Source organism: Rhipicephalus microplus, chromosome 4 (genome assembly GCF_043290135.1).
Source record: "Rhipicephalus microplus isolate Deutch F79 chromosome 4, USDA_Rmic, whole genome shotgun sequence".
In the NCBI taxonomy this organism is placed as follows: domain Eukaryota; kingdom Metazoa; phylum Arthropoda; class Arachnida; order Ixodida; family Ixodidae; genus Rhipicephalus; species Rhipicephalus microplus.
This window is the reverse complement of record NC_134703.1, coordinates 12625439-12645588: the sequence shown is the minus strand read 5'-3', so window position 1 is coordinate 12645588 and position 20150 is coordinate 12625439. Positions and strand designations below refer to the sequence as shown.

The 20150-nt window shown below is 44.1% G+C and overlaps 1 protein-coding gene across 1 annotated transcript in view; it reads left to right on the top strand.

The window, feature by feature from the left end:
• Positions 1–19798, top strand: part of LOC142814125 (uncharacterized) — a 49234-nt gene extending 29436 nt beyond the window's left edge. The window contains exons 7-12 of the mRNA XM_075892055.1: positions 8408–8704; positions 12359–12623; positions 13431–13535; positions 15170–15346; positions 16905–16967; positions 19321–19798. Coding sequence (XP_075748170.1) covers positions 8408–8704; positions 12359–12623; positions 13431–13535; positions 15170–15346; positions 16905–16966 — 906 coding nt within the window. The 3' untranslated portion in view covers position 16967; positions 19321–19798. The remainder of the gene's footprint in view (positions 1–8407; positions 8705–12358; positions 12624–13430; positions 13536–15169; positions 15347–16904; positions 16968–19320) is intronic.
• Positions 19799–20150: the final 352 nt, after the last annotated feature.

The window sequence follows — 20150 nt, the reverse complement described above, 5'->3', positions numbered from 1 at the left end:
TCTGTTCGTTACACATTCATGGTACACCGAATCCTAAATTTGTAGGATCACCCCGCCGTGGTGGTTAAGGTACTCGGCTGCTGACCCGCCGGTTGCGGGACCAAATCCTGGCTGCGGCGGCAGCATATTCGATGGAGGCAGAAATACTGTAGGCCCTTGTGCTTAAATTTGGGTTCACGTTAAAGAACCCCGGGTAGTTGAAATCTTTGAAGTCTTCCACTACGGCGTCTCTCATATGGTGGTTTTGGACGTTACACCACACATATTAATCATGTTCGCGGTATAAATTATGATTTTCAGAGCATTTCTTATTGCTTTCACAATTCAGTCTAGCTCGAATTCCGCACGTGCGCTTTTTATGGCATCAATTATTGAACAAAAATATTTTTTAAAATAACAAAGACCAATTTATCTGAGCGGCAAACCTCCAGGGTGCAAACTTGAATGAACGCCTCTGAGATTTTAATGAATACGTACGTATGCTGTAAATAACGTGTACGTGAGTTAGTGCACAAATGGCGTAATTCTGCTGATTTCAAAGTAAGTTCATTATTTCCACAAGTAACGATAGCATATCTTTGTTTCTGGACAGCTGTATTTTGTGGTGTAATTAAATTATACGTTGAAGAAAGTTAGAAAGGTAATAAGTATGCATATATTACGTTATTAACACTTAAGAAGTAATTTTGTCAAGTCTGCTGCAAAGGATCTACTAGAAAAGCCAAGATGCGTTTTTGTGCTCGCGTTGATGTTTTTGCCTAATACGCAGTGGCTAATTTGAACGCCTCAGCCATGCGAAAAGCTTGCAGTATTTTTCTTTCGTCTGCGCAGCGCATGCCTTGCAGCTAGTCAAGGCACGATGTGCTGCTCCTTTCATCCTCGATGTCACTCAGTGACAGAACACGTGTCACGAATTAAACTCCCTCAAAGTGTTTTCTACTGATGGTTATATCGTTTTTGTTGCGATGCTTGCCTGACTTATTAATTGCACGTGGCTTAACGCGACGTCTTTGTATCAGACGTCAGGCAATGTTACGCATAGAGAACCTCGTTGGCGCTCCTACGCTACTGTTACGACAAGACTGCCAAACTAAATAAACAATGTTTCCAGGAAATACTTTTTTTCATATGAATTGTTTCATTCATTGCACATCATGAAATTATACTTGCTAAATTATACATCCGATGCGGTATGAATCAAGGCGCTCACCGAAAGCTCGATATTGCAATCAGTCAGTTCTACGACTCTGAAAGTCGTAGCTCGGCATATCCGGTGGCTCGCCGTCAATAACTTTTAAAATTTTGTCACAGGATAACAAAAATATAGGCAAAGGCGATCAAGTATGAGCCTGCGCACACTTTCTTCATTCGCCTGTATGTATATTGGTTCCTTTGATGACGAGCAGAGTGACGGGCTTTCATTGCGATAGCAATTATACGGATACTCCCGGCTCGATTTCACTGCCAGCGTCAACGTCGACGTGGACCTTGGCATCGATGTCATGCAGCATATATGTATACGTATCTATATACATGAAAACGCAAAAAGAAAAAAAAAATCCTAGAAAAAAAAAGACTCCGGCGTACAGAATCGCACGTGAGACCTGCGCGTCGTGGATTCGAGGTGTTAACCAATGAGCCACCGAGAGCTACCTACTTCAACGTTCAAACGGCAAACTATTCACATCTAGCACTTACCACTGTTGGCAGGCGTCTCGGGGAGAGGAAAACTATCGTGTTTTCAATATTATCAGCAAGATGATACAGTGAGCGCGCGGTGGCTCTCGTCTCTCACGCATACTTTGGCCCGAGTAGAGAATAAGGGGATGTACGCTTGATCGCGCGCCCCTATCTTGAAGTGGGGAGAATCGTAAGCCGTGGCGAGCCTTTGGGTTTCGTCAAAAGAATTCTGTTGTAGTTACCGGGCGCACAAAGGTCACTGCAATCGTTGCACAGTCTCCATTTGCGAAAAGGGCGCACTTTTCTGAAACAGCGAAGTAACAACTGAGACGCTTATTCGCGTTATTCTGTACTTAAGAGTACTTTTCTTGCGTCCTTTGCACGTAAGAAACGCGGGGTACGTTTTGATCTACTTGCCATTCTGCGCGTGACCTTCCAATTTGTTGCTATCGCCATCATTGCTTCGCCTTTGCGGCAAAACTGTGACTTTTTGTTTAAATAAATTTTCATTATTATATGAGGTATACGTCTCCAAATTAAGACATGTTCATGAGGGAGGCCACATTGATAAGCTCCAGAAATTTCGACCATCCGGTGTTCTTTAACGTGCATAGCCCTTCGACTCCATCAAAATGCGACCGCCACAGCCATGATGCAGTTTTTTTTTTGATAATTGCAAGTAGTGACGTCGACAAAGCTTCCAGTAAATCTTCACGTGTGAGCATGGTGCTACAAAAATAATTGTTTCTTTATACCATGCGTGCGAGATATTGTGCAAAAACAAAAACGAATGAGAACGCGCGAAATATGCCTTGGAAACAGCAATTGTTAAGTGTCATCCTACAAGTCCACAGCCTGATACGTTATCGAATTTCGCTTGCAGATTATTCTCGCTGCATATTGAAGCGAAATGTATCTCCGAGTGTGGCCCCGCCACGGTGGTCTAGTGGCTAAGGTACTCGGCTGCTGACCCGCAGGGCGCGGGTTCGAATCCCGGCTGCGGCGGCTGCATTTCCGATGGAGGCGGAAATGTTGTAGGCCCGTGTGCTCAGATTTGGGTGCACGTTAAAGAACCCCAGGTGGTCTAAATTTCCGGAGCCCTCCACTGCGGCGGCTCTCATAATCATATAGTGGTTTTGGGACGTTAAACCCCACATATCAATCAATTAGATGGAAGTACCAAAGCTTTTAAATCAACGACTTCTCCCCCCCCCCCAAAAAAAATATCCAGCGTTCTTCAACATGATGAAAAACTTTCTGGAATCGCGGTATTGACATTAGGTTCCAAAATTTGCTGTTCACTGAAGTGTGTTCTTCGCCCTGCGGTGCCGTGGTCCGCAACTATAGAGCGTACTGTTTCCCGAATGTGTGCGAACTTATTTTGGATTTCTGTAACTTTCTGCCTCCCAGAAACCTCGTTGGAACTCGCAATGAGGACGGCTTCATTTCTGCGTCCTGAATTAGCTCGTATTCGCTGCGTTGCACGAGAGTTTTGATTGCTCGAGCTATTTTATGTAGACACTCTAGGCTCGCGTAGCCCCTAGTGAGAGTGCATGCATTGTTTAAAAAATTGTTAACGTACTTTTACAAAACGTAAAACTTCCCCGTTTAGCACAAGTAAATGTTCTCTCTCTCTCTCTTCTCTTTATAGAATATTATTGCGTAACGCAGAATAATGTCGTGATCAGAACGATGACATTTTCTAGGAACGTTATTTTGACTGCAATTTAAAAATAATGCCCGAAAAATTTTCAAACCTTTACACTTCATGCAAATATTGCACTAGGAGGACGCTACGTTTTTATTGTTTTGGCCACTTATCACAGGTATTGCAATTCAATGAGATATTATCCTATACATAGAGAAATAAAACATACTCAACATAATTACGGTACATTTTGGTTGAGGGCCGGAACAGGACTACATAATGTGAAATGCGAGAAGAGAACAGATGAACCGGGCGAGACCAATTCAAATGAATACTGAACAGCGTGCAAATGCGACTGCACTGAGGATTATTTCTGTTTGTCCTTGAAGTGGAAAGGGTCAGTATATAAGGCTGTTTGCCAACGGGAAGTTCAAGCAGCATTCTTTTGCTGAGCAAGAACAGAACCAATTAAAGCATGTCGCTTTGTTTGACTGTCGTTCAGAACGCTGTTATTCTTTCGCAGGGTATTAATACTCAGCAATGCTGTTTCTACGGCATGTGGTTTGTTTCGACGATTTTGTAAACTGTGAACACTTGGTGAGCCTAAATGACTTCTCAATAGTATAACTGTTTTAAGGTGAAATGCTTATTAGATGCCACGTAAAACGTGACCGTCGGCACTGGGATGCACACGAATAATGCAAAACATCATCAGGAGATTATGTCCTTCTATGACGTTTTCTTGGCTTCACAAGTCACTGAGACTTGTTATGTAACCACGACGTCACATAATGGAGGGGCATCATGTTACTGCGTCAGTGTCGCTCGGTTCCTCAGAGGCTCCGCAAAATGCTTCGCAATATACAGAAGGCAGGGCCAGTGCACATATATTTCGGAGGCAGGATCCATACTACCGACTAGGAAGAACATGACTTTCGTCCTAAGGGGCTCTGTTTTACGGGCGAAGCTCCTTGCGCCATGGTTCGTGCATCCGCGATGTATGTAGTAGTTCTAGTAGTGCGTCGTAGTAGTCCGTAGCCACCTCGACAGCTGAACAGGAGGAATGGCATGCGCGTACTCATTTGAACTGAGGAGGAAACCCACGCACGTGATACATCAATAAAAGGGTAGTAGTTTCTGAATAAATAACCAACGGAAACAAGTCATCATCATCATCATCATCATCATCATCATCATCAGCCTGACTACGTCCACCGCAGGACAAAGGCCTCTCCCATGCCCCGCAAGTTAACCCGGTCTTGTGCTTGCTGCTGCCAATTTATACCCTTAAACTTCATAATCTCATCTGCCCAACTAACCTTCTGTCTCCCCCTAACCCGCTTACCTTCTCTGGGAATCCAGTTAGTTACCCTTAATGACCAGAAGTTATCCTGTCTACGCGCTACATGCCTGGCCCATGTCCCTTTCGTCTTCTTGATTTCAGCTATGGTATTCATAACCCCCGTTTGTTCCCTAATCCACTCTGCTCTCTTCTTGTCTCTTAAGGTTACACCTACCATTTTTCTTTCCATTGCTCGCTGCGTCGTCCTCAATTCAAGCTCAACCCTCTTTGTAAGTCTCCAGGTTTCTGCTCCATAGCTAAGTACCGGCAAGATACAGCTGTTATATGCCTACCTCTTCAGGGGTAGTGGCAATCTACCTGTCATAATTTGAGTGTGCTTGCCAAATGTGCTCCACCCCATTCTTATTCTTCTAGTTACTTCAATCTCGTGGTTTGGCTCCGCGGTCATTACCTTCCCTAAGTAGACATAGTCTTTTACAACTTGAAGGGCACTGTTACCTATCTCGAAGCGCTGCTCTTCTCCGAGGTTGTTGTACATTACTTTCGTTTTCTGCAGATTAAATTTAAGACCCACCTTTCTGCTCTCCTGCTCTAACTCCGTAATCATGAGTTACAATTCGTACCCTGAGTCACTCAGCAATGCAATGTCATCGGCAAAGCGCAGGTTACTAAGGTACTCTCCATTAACTCTTATCCCTAACTGTTCCCATTCTAGGATTCTGAAAACCCCCTGTAAGCACGCGGTAAATAGCATTGGAGAGATTGTGTCCCCCTGCCTTACACCCTTCTTGATTGGTATTCTGTTGCTTTCTTTATGAAGCACTATGGTAGTAGTTGATCCCCTGTAGATTTCTTCCAGGATGTTTATATATACTTCATCGACACCCTGATTCCGCAGTGTCTGCATGACGGCTGATATTTCTACTGAATCAAATGCCTTTCCGTAATCTATGAAGGCTATGTATAGTGGTTGGTTATATTCTGAGCATTTCTTTATTACCTGATTGATAGTATGAATCTGGTCAATTGTTGAGTAGCCTGTTCGAAATCCTGCTTGTTGCTTTGGTTGATTGAATTCTAATGTTTTCTTTACTCTGTTAGCAATTACCTTTGTAAATAGCTTGTATACTACAGATAGCAAGCTGATTGGCCTGTAATTCTTCAAGTCCTTGTCATCTCCCTTCTTATGTATTAAGATGATGTTAGCGTTCTTCCAGGACTCTGGTACTCTTCCCGTCAGGAGACACCTCGTAAACAAGGTGGCTAGTTTTTCTAACACACTCTGTCCTCCATATTTCAGCAGATCTGATGTTACCTGATCCTCACCAGCAGCTTTGCCTCTTTGCATGCTCTCCAAAGCATTTCTGACTTATTCTATCATTACTGTTGGGGTGTCATCTGGGTTACTGCTAGTTCTTATAGTATTAAAGCCGTGGTTGTCCCGGCTACTGTACAGATCTCTATAAAACTCCTCCGCTATTTTAACTATCCTATCCATATTGGTAGTTATTTCGCCTTCTTTGTCTTTTAGTGCATACATCCGATTTTTGCTTATAACACGTTTCCTCTTCACTGCTTTGACGCTCCCTTTGTTCTTCAGACCGTGTTCAATTCTCTCCATGTTATGCCTTCTTACATCGCATACCTTACGCTGATTAATGAACTGTGAAAGCTCTGCCAGCTCTATTTTGTCTGTTGTACTTGAGAGTACTTTCATTATTTGACGCGTCTTAATGAGATTCTTCGTTTCCTGGGAAAGCTTGCCAGTGTCCTGTCTAACTACCCTGCCTCCAACTTTCACTGCACACACCGTAATGATACTCGTTAGATTATCATTCATTTCATCTACGCTAAGGTTGGTCTCCTCACTAAGAGCCAAGTACCTGTTCTGAAGCGATACTCTGAATTCCTGTACTTTCCCTCTCAGTGCTAGCTCATTGATTTGCTTCTTGCGTATCAGTTTCTGTCGTTCCTTCTTCAAGTCTAGGCTAATTCGAGACCATGCCATTCTGTGGTCACTGCATCGTACCTTGCCAACCACTTCAACATCCTGCACGATGCCTGGGTGTGCACTCATTATAAAGTCTATTTCGTTCTTATTTTCGCCATTAGGGCTCCTCCATGTCCACTTGCGCTTTCCTCGTTTTCGGTAGAAGGTATTCAAAATCTGTAAATTATTACGTTCTGCGAATTCTACTAATAGCTCTCCTCTGGCGTTTCTAGTACCGATGCCATAATCTCCTACTGCCTGGTCTCCAGCCAGAAACGACTACCGATGACTTAATCTGCAATAAAATTTGCCCTAAATTTGATGCTTACCTAAACACTAGTATCAGGAGGACGCACTTTGAGCACTATCTGAACAGAAATGCTTTCATGTTGAACTCGCTGGGCATAACCTCCTTGGTTTAGCAAGATTTAGCGAGTTTTGGGTCGCAGTGCCAAGAACTAGAGGCGGTGAAAGGTGGGAACGAGATACGAAGCGCAGGCCGTAAGAGAGTGCGCGCGAGCCACTCTTCTAGTACGGCCGTGCCACATTTCGTTTAGTCCTTGGAATGTCCGCTGGATGGCGGTACTTCTATATGATGAATATATGATAAAGATATGTGAGATGGCGGTACTTGGAGTGTTCACTAGGGGGAAGGATGGATGGAGAGACGCACGAACGGAGAGACAGGCAGATGCACGAACAGATGGGCGGCCTCATGGATGTACGGAAGCACGGATGGACACATGGATGTATGCATGAGCGGATAGATGCGCAGATGGATGGATGCGTGGACGGACGGATGGACGCACGGATGGAAGCACTGACGGACGCACGCGTGGATGGATGGCCGGTCGCACAGATTGGCGCATGGACGGACGGCAGCAAGAACGAACGCACGGCGGCAGCGCAGACAGACTGACCGATGCTTCGCCCCACTCATCATCATGCACTCCGTGGATATGCTTTGATTTTTTAAAGACGATAGTCTTTCTTGGGGATCTTCGACGCAAAGCTGTTGGTCTGTCTGTCTCTACATTTGTTCGTTTGTCCGCCTTTAACGGTACCCCAAACGACACCAAACGATACGCCAAACGGCGGACCCCATCCACTGCGCCTTCTAATATGGCTCAAGTCTAGCGTTTATACTTGTACGATTGTCAGTGAAAAAGCGATTATTGCGCATATTTAAGGCACCATAACAACACGTCAATATTCTGTATGTGTGCATTTTTAGTAGAAAATGCATACCTAAATAATTCTATGCATCGTAGCGCTTATCACACTGCGCTGACGATGCGACACTTGAACACTTGCACGAAAAGGCAAGTGTTTCCAATGCTTTGCTAAGATGACACAGTGGTGGCACGTACCCGCCGCCTTGAGTTCTACACCTTATCCCCTCCGAGACGGGAGTGCACGCCGCGAGGTTCGTTTTTCAAGTTAAGTGCCAGATAGCACTCATGTCTCACGTGTGACGTGACTCGTTGCGCTCGTTCGCCTCCGCTGCCCACTTGAGGCACTCTGACGCAGCGCCTCAACAATACCATTCACCGTTTTCCTTTTTTGCGCACAACATCAAATAAAGGTTTTGTTCACTCTCTCCAGACCCAAGACTATCGTCTTTCGATGACACTTGCAGTGTAAAATGCAGATACCAGGCCACCTTTTTTCTTGTTTTTGTTTGTCTATGTTATGGGCACAATAACAAACCAATATACGTTTACTGGCTTACTTGCTATCAGGTTGCATTTCTGCTTTATTTCCCTCTTCTTGCGTCTATGCGCAGGGTCAGCGTCGTCTGGGAGAAATTCTTGGCACACGTGAAATGAATCATCCACCCAAGGTTATAGAGGCCGCCAAATTGACACAGGAGGCTGGCAAAGCTCCTAGCTCCAGGGTGGCTGCACCAGAAAAGCCGAAGTCTCCCGTCGCAAAGCCCACCACTGCGGAGGTGGTGACGTCACAGGGATCGTCAAAGGGTGCTAAGAGCAACAAGGTGGCTGGTTCATCGAGCACCTCAGCTTCCGCAAAGACCAGCTCTGTGGGAGAAGACAAGAACAAGGCGTTGACGCCTCAGACCCAGGTGGTTGCCTTTCAACATGAATTACTTTTGAAGGTAACCATTAGGTGGTTACTTTCAAACATGAATATTTCCGGTTTCTAGCTGGCTTAACCTTTGAACGCTGAGGAGAAAGTGAAGCGAAACAGAGAGGTATCATGACAGGTGACAATTGCACAGTTATATAACACCAGACCTGCGCTGAAGGCGCAGCACAGTCACAGCGAAAGCTAGAAGAGCGGCCTTTCAGAGCCTTTTCTAAACACCCATTGGGTTTAGAAAATGCTCTGATGCCGTAGTGGGCATCAACCACACTTGATTGATGCCCACTTTGGCATTAATAATAAAGTTTTTGGTTATGCTATTTTTCGTCATTCTTCTGAGAATCGCGGTATCCACTTTACTATTGCGAGGAATTTTGTGCCAATCGTTCATGCAGTGGCTGACGACGATGAGGAATTATGCCTGAAGTAGGTATGCGCCATAGTTATTAGCTGAGTGAAAACAAGCATTTGTAATGGGTTGGAGCCTTGGACGACCCACTCGTCACGCTATTCGCATTGTGCGACGACTGCTTGTTCTGTCGCTTCTTTTAAACGCTTTATAAGTCGTAGTAACGCGATTGCTTTCCCGAGATGAAGCCTACCTATGGCAAAATTGCCAACATGTTCGAAGCACCTGCGTGCCTCAGTGGTAAAATACTGGGCTGGCACCCAGCGGACGCGAGCTTGAGCCACACTGTGTCATGGGTACTAGGTTTTTATCAAACTTTGCGGGATCTGGTCACGGACACCTGCGGCGGCGGACAACAACGGCGCTGCGCGAGAACCGAGTTGTGATCTCATATGACAGCTTTCGCTCTAATAAGACTCTGTATATGATCCGTCCTGCGTTCGTACATTTTTTTACCATTGCAAGCAAAGCACATCTAAAGACGAACATCCAAACATGTCTTGCTTTGTAGGCGCAAGGGGGGCAGCCGCCCCTTGGTCACCTAAAATGAGGGGGAGCAAAATCTTTTAATCAGGCAAGGGGGCACTGCGATAATTTTTCGCCCCGTGATGCACACGCCTATGTGGTTTAGGATGTCTTAAATATTTGTAAATGTCAGTTAATGTCTAACATTGTCATCATAGTCTTTCAATCTGGTTATTTGACTTGCAGATCATCCCGAACTACACGTAGGAGAGTGACTGGAAAAGTAAGCTAAGAAATTGGAAACTGTGCTAAACTGCGCTAAACAATCCATTGTATTTAATTAGCGAGTGTATGCATAACAGTAGGATCGGCAGCAGAGATAGAGTATCTAAATGTGGTAAACAAACTTTAACGTTTTACTCGCCATTACTACTGTCTGCTTAGGAGGCATACCATATGTAGGTTGAGGGGAAAAAAGTTACCTAGTATCTCTGGTCATCAGGGGTCCATAGAACCAGCGTCAAATTCACTGAGTGCGACTTTTCTTCTATTCTCTGCACATATAAAGTACTACTTGTAAGCACACGATCGAACCAACTACCTCGAGTACATAAGCGCTGCCATAACCACTGAGCTACCACAGCGAATAGCTCGGAGCAGTTCTTGAATGCTTATGATGAATGGATAGATGGATGAATAGATGAGGCAGTACAGGTTGGTTCCGGCAGCAGCTCATGCCACGTAGTCATAACTAATAATGATATATTAACACGACAAAGTGGAAATCTAAACTTGCTACCATCATTATTTTAGCTGCCAATCAGATAAGTTGCCCAGCCACGGTGGTCTATTGGCTAAGGTACTCAGCTGTAGACCCGCAGGTCACGGGATTGAACCCCGGCTGTGGCGGCTGCATTCTCGATGGTGGCGAAAAGGCTGCAGGCCCGTGTGCTCAGATTTGGGGGCACGTTGAAGAACCCCAGATGGTTGAAATTTACGCCGCCCTCGTATGGCGGTTTCGGACGTTAAACCCCACCGATCAATAATCAGATAAGCTCGTTCTCGTTATTTCTACTTCCCAATGTCTGTTATGCCTGCACTGACCCTATACATAAAAAATTGTAGCCGCCGCAGCTGGGATTCGATCCAGCTACCTGCGGGTCAGCGGCTGAGTATCTTAGCCACTAGACCACTGCAGCGGGGCTGAGAGATTGTTTCAGAGAATAATAGTGAGTCGAACAGTGAATTTATCTATCCATATGCGAAAACAGTACAACCATGGGCACGATAAGCTTTAGAATTTGATGTTGTTCTTTCGCATAATTTTGCTGCTTACAGAAGGATCCCAGAAATGTTGATTGACAAACAACGATTCTCACAGAGCTGTAACAGCTTCTGCTGAGCGAAAAGTGCTTTCAATAGTCTAGGTTACCAAAATGAGAAAATAATGAACACCTTAAACACTTTGCAGTGCAGAGTGGCATATTATAACTGATGGATAAAGTGCTACAAGGAATTATGTTCGTGCAATGTTTTTACATCGTTACTCTTGAAGTTTTATGATCACGTCTCGCTTCTCTCTTTTTCTTCTTCTGCCTTCGCCCTACAAGTTGACGAATAATAAAGTGGGCCCAACAAACGATGCGCACTCGACCCTGCGTATTTGACGTGCTGCCGTCAGCGAAGCTGTTTTTTTTTTGTTCATCCGCTGTGACTTGCACAGGTCGAGTTCACTCGGAAAACCTGCTTAGAAACCGGAGTAATACACTTGATCTTGCCTTCAGTCATAAGTAAACATGAAATCCTTCGGAGAATTCAAAATTTTGATATCAGAACAAATACCACATAGCGGCACATAGACGTAATGACCCGATTAAACCATTTGTGCAATGTTTCTCTCATGCCTAATTGGATCCGGTTTCCGGCTTCTGTTCTTTGAACTCCTCGTGAAGCTTTATCCATTGTAGCTTTATTACCTTCATACTTCAGAACGTGGCCACACAACCAAACCATATAATTGCGCGTGATCTGATCTGTGATAGCGCTAGGTCAATCGCGAGGGTCAGCGAAAGCGAGCACGACGGACGCACGATGTCATCTTTTTGCCGCACTTCACCCGGTTTTACACAAATTAAAACAGTTATACGGTACGTACGGCTCTTCGCCTTTCATGAAAATCTCTTCCTGTACAGAACTGCGCGTGATAAGAGATGTGAATAAACGCACCTGCTTCACTTTGTTCCGTACACTTTCAAAATAGTGCTCTAGAGGGAAGCCTGTCGCTAATGCTGATGGGAGCTGCAGTGCGTGGTGCTTCAAGAAGCACCGTAATACCTACAAGGACTTGCTTTCAGCTTCACGTGGCCTGCAGCCGCTTTGTCGCGTGTTCAGCAGACTCACTTCACCACTTTAGCTCTTTTAAGCTGAGAAACTCGGATCAGCCCACGAGGCTCCCAACTAGGATATTCTTTAGCCGAAATAAAGGCCAGATCACATCGCTAAGCAAACGCACAAGTGCCTTTGAAGTGACAAGAACACTAGACAAATTAATAGAATATGCAAGATTCTCAGCGTGTATCAACAACCGCAACACCCCAATGTCCCCAAGAAAATGTTACACCTCGTGGCCTCTTAGCTCCTCTGACAGCGTGTCGTCACGCTGCGAGGAGGAGCTGGATTGCCGGCAGTGTTATAGGGCCACACTTGGTTCTTGAGACCGAAAGTAACAATCAATTTTAGTGGTCTGACACTACCTCGCAGGCCTCGGGGTCGTCAAGTGGTACGGAAGCCCAGAAGCGCGGCGGCGATAGGCTACTTGGTGGGCTGGCACCCAGCAAACTGAGCGTGCTGGAACTGGAGCGGCTGGGCGAAGAGCAGCGCGTCCGGTCGGCGCAGCAGCAGGCCGAAGACGACGTCATGGGTGCGCTGAAGAAGTTGCGCGGCTCATCGCTGTACGATGAGTACACGCTCGAGGAAATCATCTACTGGCTCGCAAAAGACATGTTTGCCCACAGCATCGTCAAGGGTGAGACTTAGACGATTAGGCGCTTGAGGTGCGGCGCCTGCTCTTACAGCAGTCATAAACGGTCACCTTTGATCGCGATCCGGATCGAATTGTGCGGCTTTTTTTGGCGCAAGCTGCAGGCAAAAGCCTATCACTTGAGAAATTTGATCCCTATCGGGCTCAATCGTGATCTGCGGTGCACCGTGTGACACCAATATTACGCTTGTGCCTCCGATAAAAAGAAAACCTATGCGCATTCTTTGCGTAACAGTGTGATGACGTAACCGAAGACAACAACAAAGATTCTACAAAAAAATTTCGAGTGCTCTATTCCACTTACGAAAATGTGTCAAACGCTTATATTTCCCACTACTCTCAGATCAGAAAAAAAGTCGGCCACTGCACTCATCACACGGATACTTTTGATCACGAACAGGACTAGGTCCGATCGGAATCAGGTGCTGCTACACAGTCACTTTCGCGATCAAGCCCGATCAGTATCAAGACGATCACGTCGGCATCTGGCTTTCATATCACAATTTAACCTAGGGTTGCGCCAAGCTTGACGCACATTAGCTTGAACCCCAAAGCAGCAACGATTGTTGATAGCGATCAATAAATCCGCTCCAGATTGGCTTTGATCACAATTAAAAGTGCACGTTATGCACCCGTATTATATAGGCCACATAAATAATTCGGTGTAGCGTTTTTCCACGATCATACATTTCTCCAATAAGGAGTTTCTGCCCGTATTTTGTTTTAATCAGATCCTTGCCAAAAAAAAAAGCACACAGCTCAATCTCGTTCAAAAATGATTTTTTTTTCTAGCAGGGGATCAGAGTGCCGAGGAAGCCTTAGCGAGGTTTGCCAATTTTGTGGAAACCGAGGTGTCCCAAAACAAGCTGTCTGGTGAAGTCGAGAAGAAGGTCCTCGGTAAGCGTGTAGTCCTTCCTTGAATTTGCTGTATGACCTTTCTTGGCAGAAATACATTTATATACTCCTCGAGATTTTTTTCTGCTCTTCAGTGATTCCACGACAGTGCAGCTATTATATATGCAGCAGTGTCACTATATTATATGCAGCAGTGCTCAAACGATCGCGAAATTAAGGTTATCTTAGGACATGATTTGCGCCACCAGCGTGGCATTCTGGAACATGATTCAGGTGACGTATAAGAATAACAATCGCAAACGCACCAAGTTTTATGACAGAAAATAACGCTTCAGTACATCACAAGCCCGAATAAACTACTAATGAATTTCAGTTGGACTCATGAGGAAACGAACTTAGTGACGTTAATCTTGAAAACGATGCCAATACCGTTTTCGCCGGGCTGTGCTTCGCCAATGTCTCTCGCTCTTTTTTGCTGCAGCGCCGGCTGCCTGGCAGTAAAACGGACTAACGGCGGACAAGAATACTTCAGAAGTCCGTGCTCACATGCGAACATTTTGAAGAGCGCTTGCGGTATGCGGACCGCTAAAACGCGATTTCATTTCAAGACTAGCATTTCCTTCACAAGTAACAAGCGTTGCGAAGTTCTCGGAAAGCTATTTGAGCAATATACTTCGTCTTATTATTCGCCTTTGGTGTCCGTGTAACGCAGGGCTGTGCAATGCAGAGTTGTTCGGTTGGAGTAGTTTTTAAACAGCTATATTGAGAAAAAAAAGGAATTAAGGTTGACGAAAAATGGCTTAGAAATCTATGACTTGCAGGCGACATCATGCTCTTCTGTAACAATAGCACCTAATTCTAAAAACTGATTGAGGAATCGCACTGAGAAAGTATTAAGATGGGCCTTAGAATGAATCCGGCAAAAAAAGGTGATTCTGAATGGCCTGGCGAAACAAAAAGAATTGAAGATGGAAAACCATACATTACAGTGTACATAAGATTGTGTATACATATGACAACTACTTCCGGGAAAACCTAATGACACACACACACAAAAATTCACCGCAGAATACAAATGGGCTGGCTCTCCCAAGAGTGTAAAGAAATCCGCCACTTTCATTAGAGCGAAGGGCCTACAACCACTGCACGCTGCCAGTTCTTACGTATCAGAATGAAGTATGAAGATTGAAAAACCCATTATAGCAAACGCTGAAGACGACGCGGCGTGCAAAGGAGCGTAGAATGATAGGAATTACATTGAATGATCGGAAGACGCAGAATGAGTAAAAAGAGACAGGAGTTGCAGATATAGCTGACATCAACAGAAAAAAAAGAAATGGGCCTAAGCTGGTCACGTAATGCGTAGAACGGACAATCAGTGGACCAAGAGAGCAACAGAATGGTCACCATGGAATGGAAAGCGCAGACAGGGAAGGCGGAGAGTTAGATGGAGCGACGAAGTTAGGGAGTTCGCGGGGATGAAATGGAGTCTGCCCGCACGAGATAGGATTAACTGGAGATCGTTAGTAGATGCATTCGTCTTGCAGTGGACTACCACACGCTGAGAATGATAATGATGATGACCATGGCGATGATCAGGGTTATTCAGTATATATACATTTGCGAAACGAAGGTGTAGTGTGTCACCTCTCTCATTTGTTCACCTCCCTCCCCAGACATTATGCTCGCCGCCCTGGTGGACATGCTTCGCGAGTTTCCCAGTGCCCAGTACAGCAGTAGGATGGCGAACCAGCTTCCCCAGCGACTCTTTCCTGAGGCGACCGAGCATCAGGCGGCCAAGCTAGCCAACGCCAGGGTTAGGAATGCCACCATTCGACTCCGAGAGGAAAAGAGTAAGCCACGACGACAGAAACCGACATTTTGAATGTATAGTCTAATTCATGCATAATGCTTGATAATCCACAAAAGCTCCAAAGCTGTATCTTACAATCACAGTTTTAAAACAGTGCACTAAAGGGAAAACAAGCGCTATTGTGTCTATGGGAGCCAGCACGGGAATGCTGGGTAATTTCGTACTTTCGGCTCCGTGTTGTCTGCAGCCGAAGTTGTTAAGCAGTCCCACCCCACCAGAAATAAGCTCAACGGTTCACCTGGCTCACGCAACACAGGTGTGCGATGAAATTGCCGTTTAGATATTTGGGTCGTATTGGTCAGCTAGACAAACTTAAATTTTACCTTGCATGCACGCAATGAAAATCTGACAGCGCACGTCTCCTCCCAAGAGCCTCAAAAATAGTCATATTTTATGTACTTATCTTTGTTAAATTAACGATTTATAACTTGATTTTTTATCGCACCTCTCTCGTCCAGTCCTTTTCTGCCCACACAGAGTAAGCCGCTATACTGCGTAAATGCCGGCCAAGTTCTCTACCTTTCAACTAAGAACTCTCTCACAGTATCATATTTCTTACTTTTTAGCGCTCATACATCAAATAACGTACGCTATAATAATGAAGAATGACTGCACAATCCTACTATAAGTCAGTCTTTGCCTACCTACAAGCAGGTAGAAAGCTTATCTTCCACTACTCAGCCGAGGCTAAGTGTGGCTGCGTATGGACTGCGCGGCGACTATCCTACACATGGGGAACAGGCAGACGGCCTGCGTATCCTATCCCAGATTACCAATGCCGTGTGCCAAGAGCCAACAAGACAAGTTGGCTGGTCGCCCTTGTGTACGCAATCTCCTCACTCGGCTAGTGCCGAATTGTTATCTGAAAATTTCGTCACCTGTTTATTGTATTTTATCCGCTTTGATGTATAATCGGCCGCCGATGACCTACAGCTGTGTAAAAATCACGGTTATGCGCATGCGTGATAAAGAGAACCTGGCAGATAGGATTATGCACAAGGGGGAGGATGAGCAGAGTGTGATGTCACAAAGAAATAGCATGGATTTTTATATGTCTGTTTTATCATGTTTCAGCAATATTCTTAGCACGTAATTTTTTTTAGTTTTAAGGCGGAAATGTTGTAGGCCCGTGTGCTCAGATTTGGGTGCACGTTAAAGAACCCCAGGTGGTCTAAATTTCCGGAGCCCTCCACTACGGCGTCTCTCATAATCATAGAGTGGTTTTGGGACGTTAAACCCCACATATCAATCAATCAATCAATTTTTAGTTTTATTATTAGAAGCATTATTCATTGTTTTTCGTCGAGCCTCACATATCTCACAGCAGTTTTCGTATCCACGATACTTATAGCAACAATAACTTTGCATGTTTTCTTTTTTTTGAAGTTGACCTATGACTACGTTCTAGAAAATATCATTGGTACGCGTACAGTAGTAAAGCTCCAGATCTGTGACTGTTTCCAATGCACACTTTATCCATCAAAAGTTAATAATGCAAATTGTGACCAGAACTTTTTTGGTTTAAAACTACTTTACAGAAAAGACCATTCCCGCGGTGATCAAGCACAAGGAAGTACCGAAAGCCTCTCAGAAGTCCTAAGGTAAAAATGTTGCAGTATTCTACTTATCACCTGCGCCATTGAGATTAATAATTTTTGGAAGGTATTTCTCACGAATCTGCTATAGTGGCGTTATATACAACTAAAAATCTCCGTTACGATAAAAGCTGAATGTTGAATAACGTCTAAAACAAAACATGATCAACAGCCGTGCTTTCTTATTCGAGAAACTATGGTAAGTGTGTGACACCATGTGTGCCTCGAGTGGGACATTTTGAAATGATCCCGATGATGTTAAGTATTTCGAGCGTAGGTCGACGAACCCGCGTAGGTCGACGAACCCGCGTAGGTCGACGAAGACGTTTCGAGCGTAGGTCGACAAAATTTTTCGCACTTGCACAACGATTCCACCTGGAACATGCGTATTAGCAACACCAGAAGCTGATATGAAGCGTTGATGCTCGCGAGGATGCTGACCCTGGACACTGCTACATAAAACAACCTGAGCGCATGGCAACTAACCAATTGACGTTAACACGACGTGATGGCTGTATCAAAGGAGTACGTATGTAATGTTTATAAAATGGGGTAGGCTGCACAATTTACGTTTCAAGAAGATTAGCATCTACTTGAAAAGTACTTCCGAGACCTGGTGTAGCTCTGTGTTAAAATGCTTGATTGCCACGCAGAATGATCGGGTTAGGTTCCAGCGTTAAAATTAAGTGTTGGATATTAATTCAGGTACTACGTGTCAATCAACTATGGAACATACCCGCATACCGGCGGGACATACGCGCCCGTGGGTATGTGCCACTGTCTGGCGGGAACCGTTTGACGACGTGCGTGACGGGATTGTAATATTATACATGTCTTGACAAGCGCATCATATTCGTCAAACCATCTTACCCTCCCATGCTAATTTTGGTTCACGCCTTGTTAAGGGGATGACCACGAGATCACCCAATCGTAAGCAGATAGATAGATAGATAGATAGATAGATAGATAGATAGATAGATAGATAGATAGATAGATAGATAGATAGATAGATAGATAGATAGATAGATAGATAGATAGATAGATAGATAGATAGATAGATAGATAGATAGATAGACAGACAGACAGACAGACAGACAGACAGACAGACAGACAGACAGACAGACAGACAGACAGACAGATAGATAGATAGATAGATAGATAGATAGATAGATAGATAGATAGATAGATAGATAGATAGATAGATAGATAGATAGATAGATAGATAGATAGATAGACAGATAGACAGATAGACAGACAGACAGACAGACAGACAGATAGATAGATAGATAGATAGATAGGTAGATAGATAGATAGATTATCAAAGTGTCTGCAGTACCGAAATAAATGTTTGGCATTTAAAATGAATAAGTTTTTAATGGAACAGTTAAGAAGTGCCGCTAAGGAAGAAATATGTTGTTTAGATAATACTTCCTTTGCTATACTTTCCCGGGCCTTTTTGTCTCTCAGTTTCCATTATTATTGCACCAAAAGAAACGAGCCTTTGATTTTACACTATTTCATTTCATAGCCAGGGTCTCGTACTGGCAGAATTGATGCCTTGAGGTGGTATGTGACGTAGTATTGATCAGCTGCCATCTCGTGATACTACGTGACGTCAAACAAGCACCAAAAGTGTTCCACACTTGCCACCATGGCAACAGGTGACGCTGACTAACACTTCTTTGTTTAAATGCACTTATATACCCAGTAAAGTGGATGGGGAAATAACCGCCACAGCACCGCAGTGGTATCGGACGCGTTATTCGAAGGTCACTCATTCGGATTTTGCCGGTTGCAAGTTATCTTTTCACCCACTTTTTTTTCTTCACGATTACATTACAACTATTTCCCATAACATCCCCTCTGTTTCCCTGGCATCATTTTAGGTTAGCTTTCATTAATGTCGTGCCTAACAAAGACAACGTGCCCTTAGTTTTACCCTTTTCTTCATTCCTTTCGTTATGTAATATGCTAAGAATGCATAAAGTATTTTCATGTTTCATCGGAAAAAGAAATCAATTCCTGTTCACGTAGCCCGAAGTGCTGTCAAAGTCAGTGCACCAGCCCTGTTGATCACATCGCCACGGTCATTAGATTAATAAAATAACTGCCAAAATCAATCTGTGATGTTCTATTTACAATGGGAACATGTCCCGAAACTCTTACTTTTTTATATAGCTTTCATTCGTGGACGAACTGTGCTGTTAAAGTTTTTATGCATAAACTCTTTTGTTATGAACACCATCGTGAGCTGTTAACGACGAATATTTGGGATGAACAGTGAAAATAACTCATTACTCACTAAAGAGCAACGATGAAAACACGTGTAATAAACTAATTTTTTCTTGTTATTTTACAGCGTCATGCTGTGAAGAATGCCCACCCTGTACCAAGACTCGTCGATGACCCTGACAACACTTCACCGAATCTTCCGAATCGTCCCAGACCCGATCTCTTACTTGTAGCTAGCCTAGAACCCTCGAACATTTTCGTCAATGTCAAAACCCTTTCCCTCGTTCGCCTTTATACGAGCTACCCTACCGAAATGTGTTGAAATATCGGGATAGCTCCATTGCCTTCTGGCAGCCCCGCCCCACTCACGCTAATCTTAAATATGTTCTTTTTCTATAAAATGAGAAATTAAAAAAAAGAGGACTTGGCGACGAGCGCTCGACATAAAAAAGGAGCTACCTGTTACTTTTGTGTAGATATACAAGTCGTATTCGTAACACCTTCTTGTGATTCAACGGTGTGCGTGATATAAAAAATCTACTGTGGTTGTGTTGTGCACTGTTAGTAGCGATACGCACTGTAAAAGAATTTCAGAGCAGAATCTATCTCTCGATCTCTTCTGGGAACGGGAAACTAAACTATCAACTTCCCATCTTCTTGTTCCAATGTATCATTGACCGCTTCAAACATACAGTGAAAGGCGAGTCATTTTCTAGATGAAAAGACAGTTCGAGATAACTTTCCCCACTTGTATAGTCAACGAAATGTCGAAGCGCCAGAGACTACTGGCACAAAGTAGGAACCATTATAATTTTTATCCAGAACGTGCTGTTTAGACCTAGCAACTATTTATTTAAACATCTGTAGTAAATCTTCAGTATAAAAAGAAGAAAAAGATAAGCAGCCATATGGCACAGAAATTAAAAAGGAAAATAAAAAGAGGCAAGTGGCCCACAT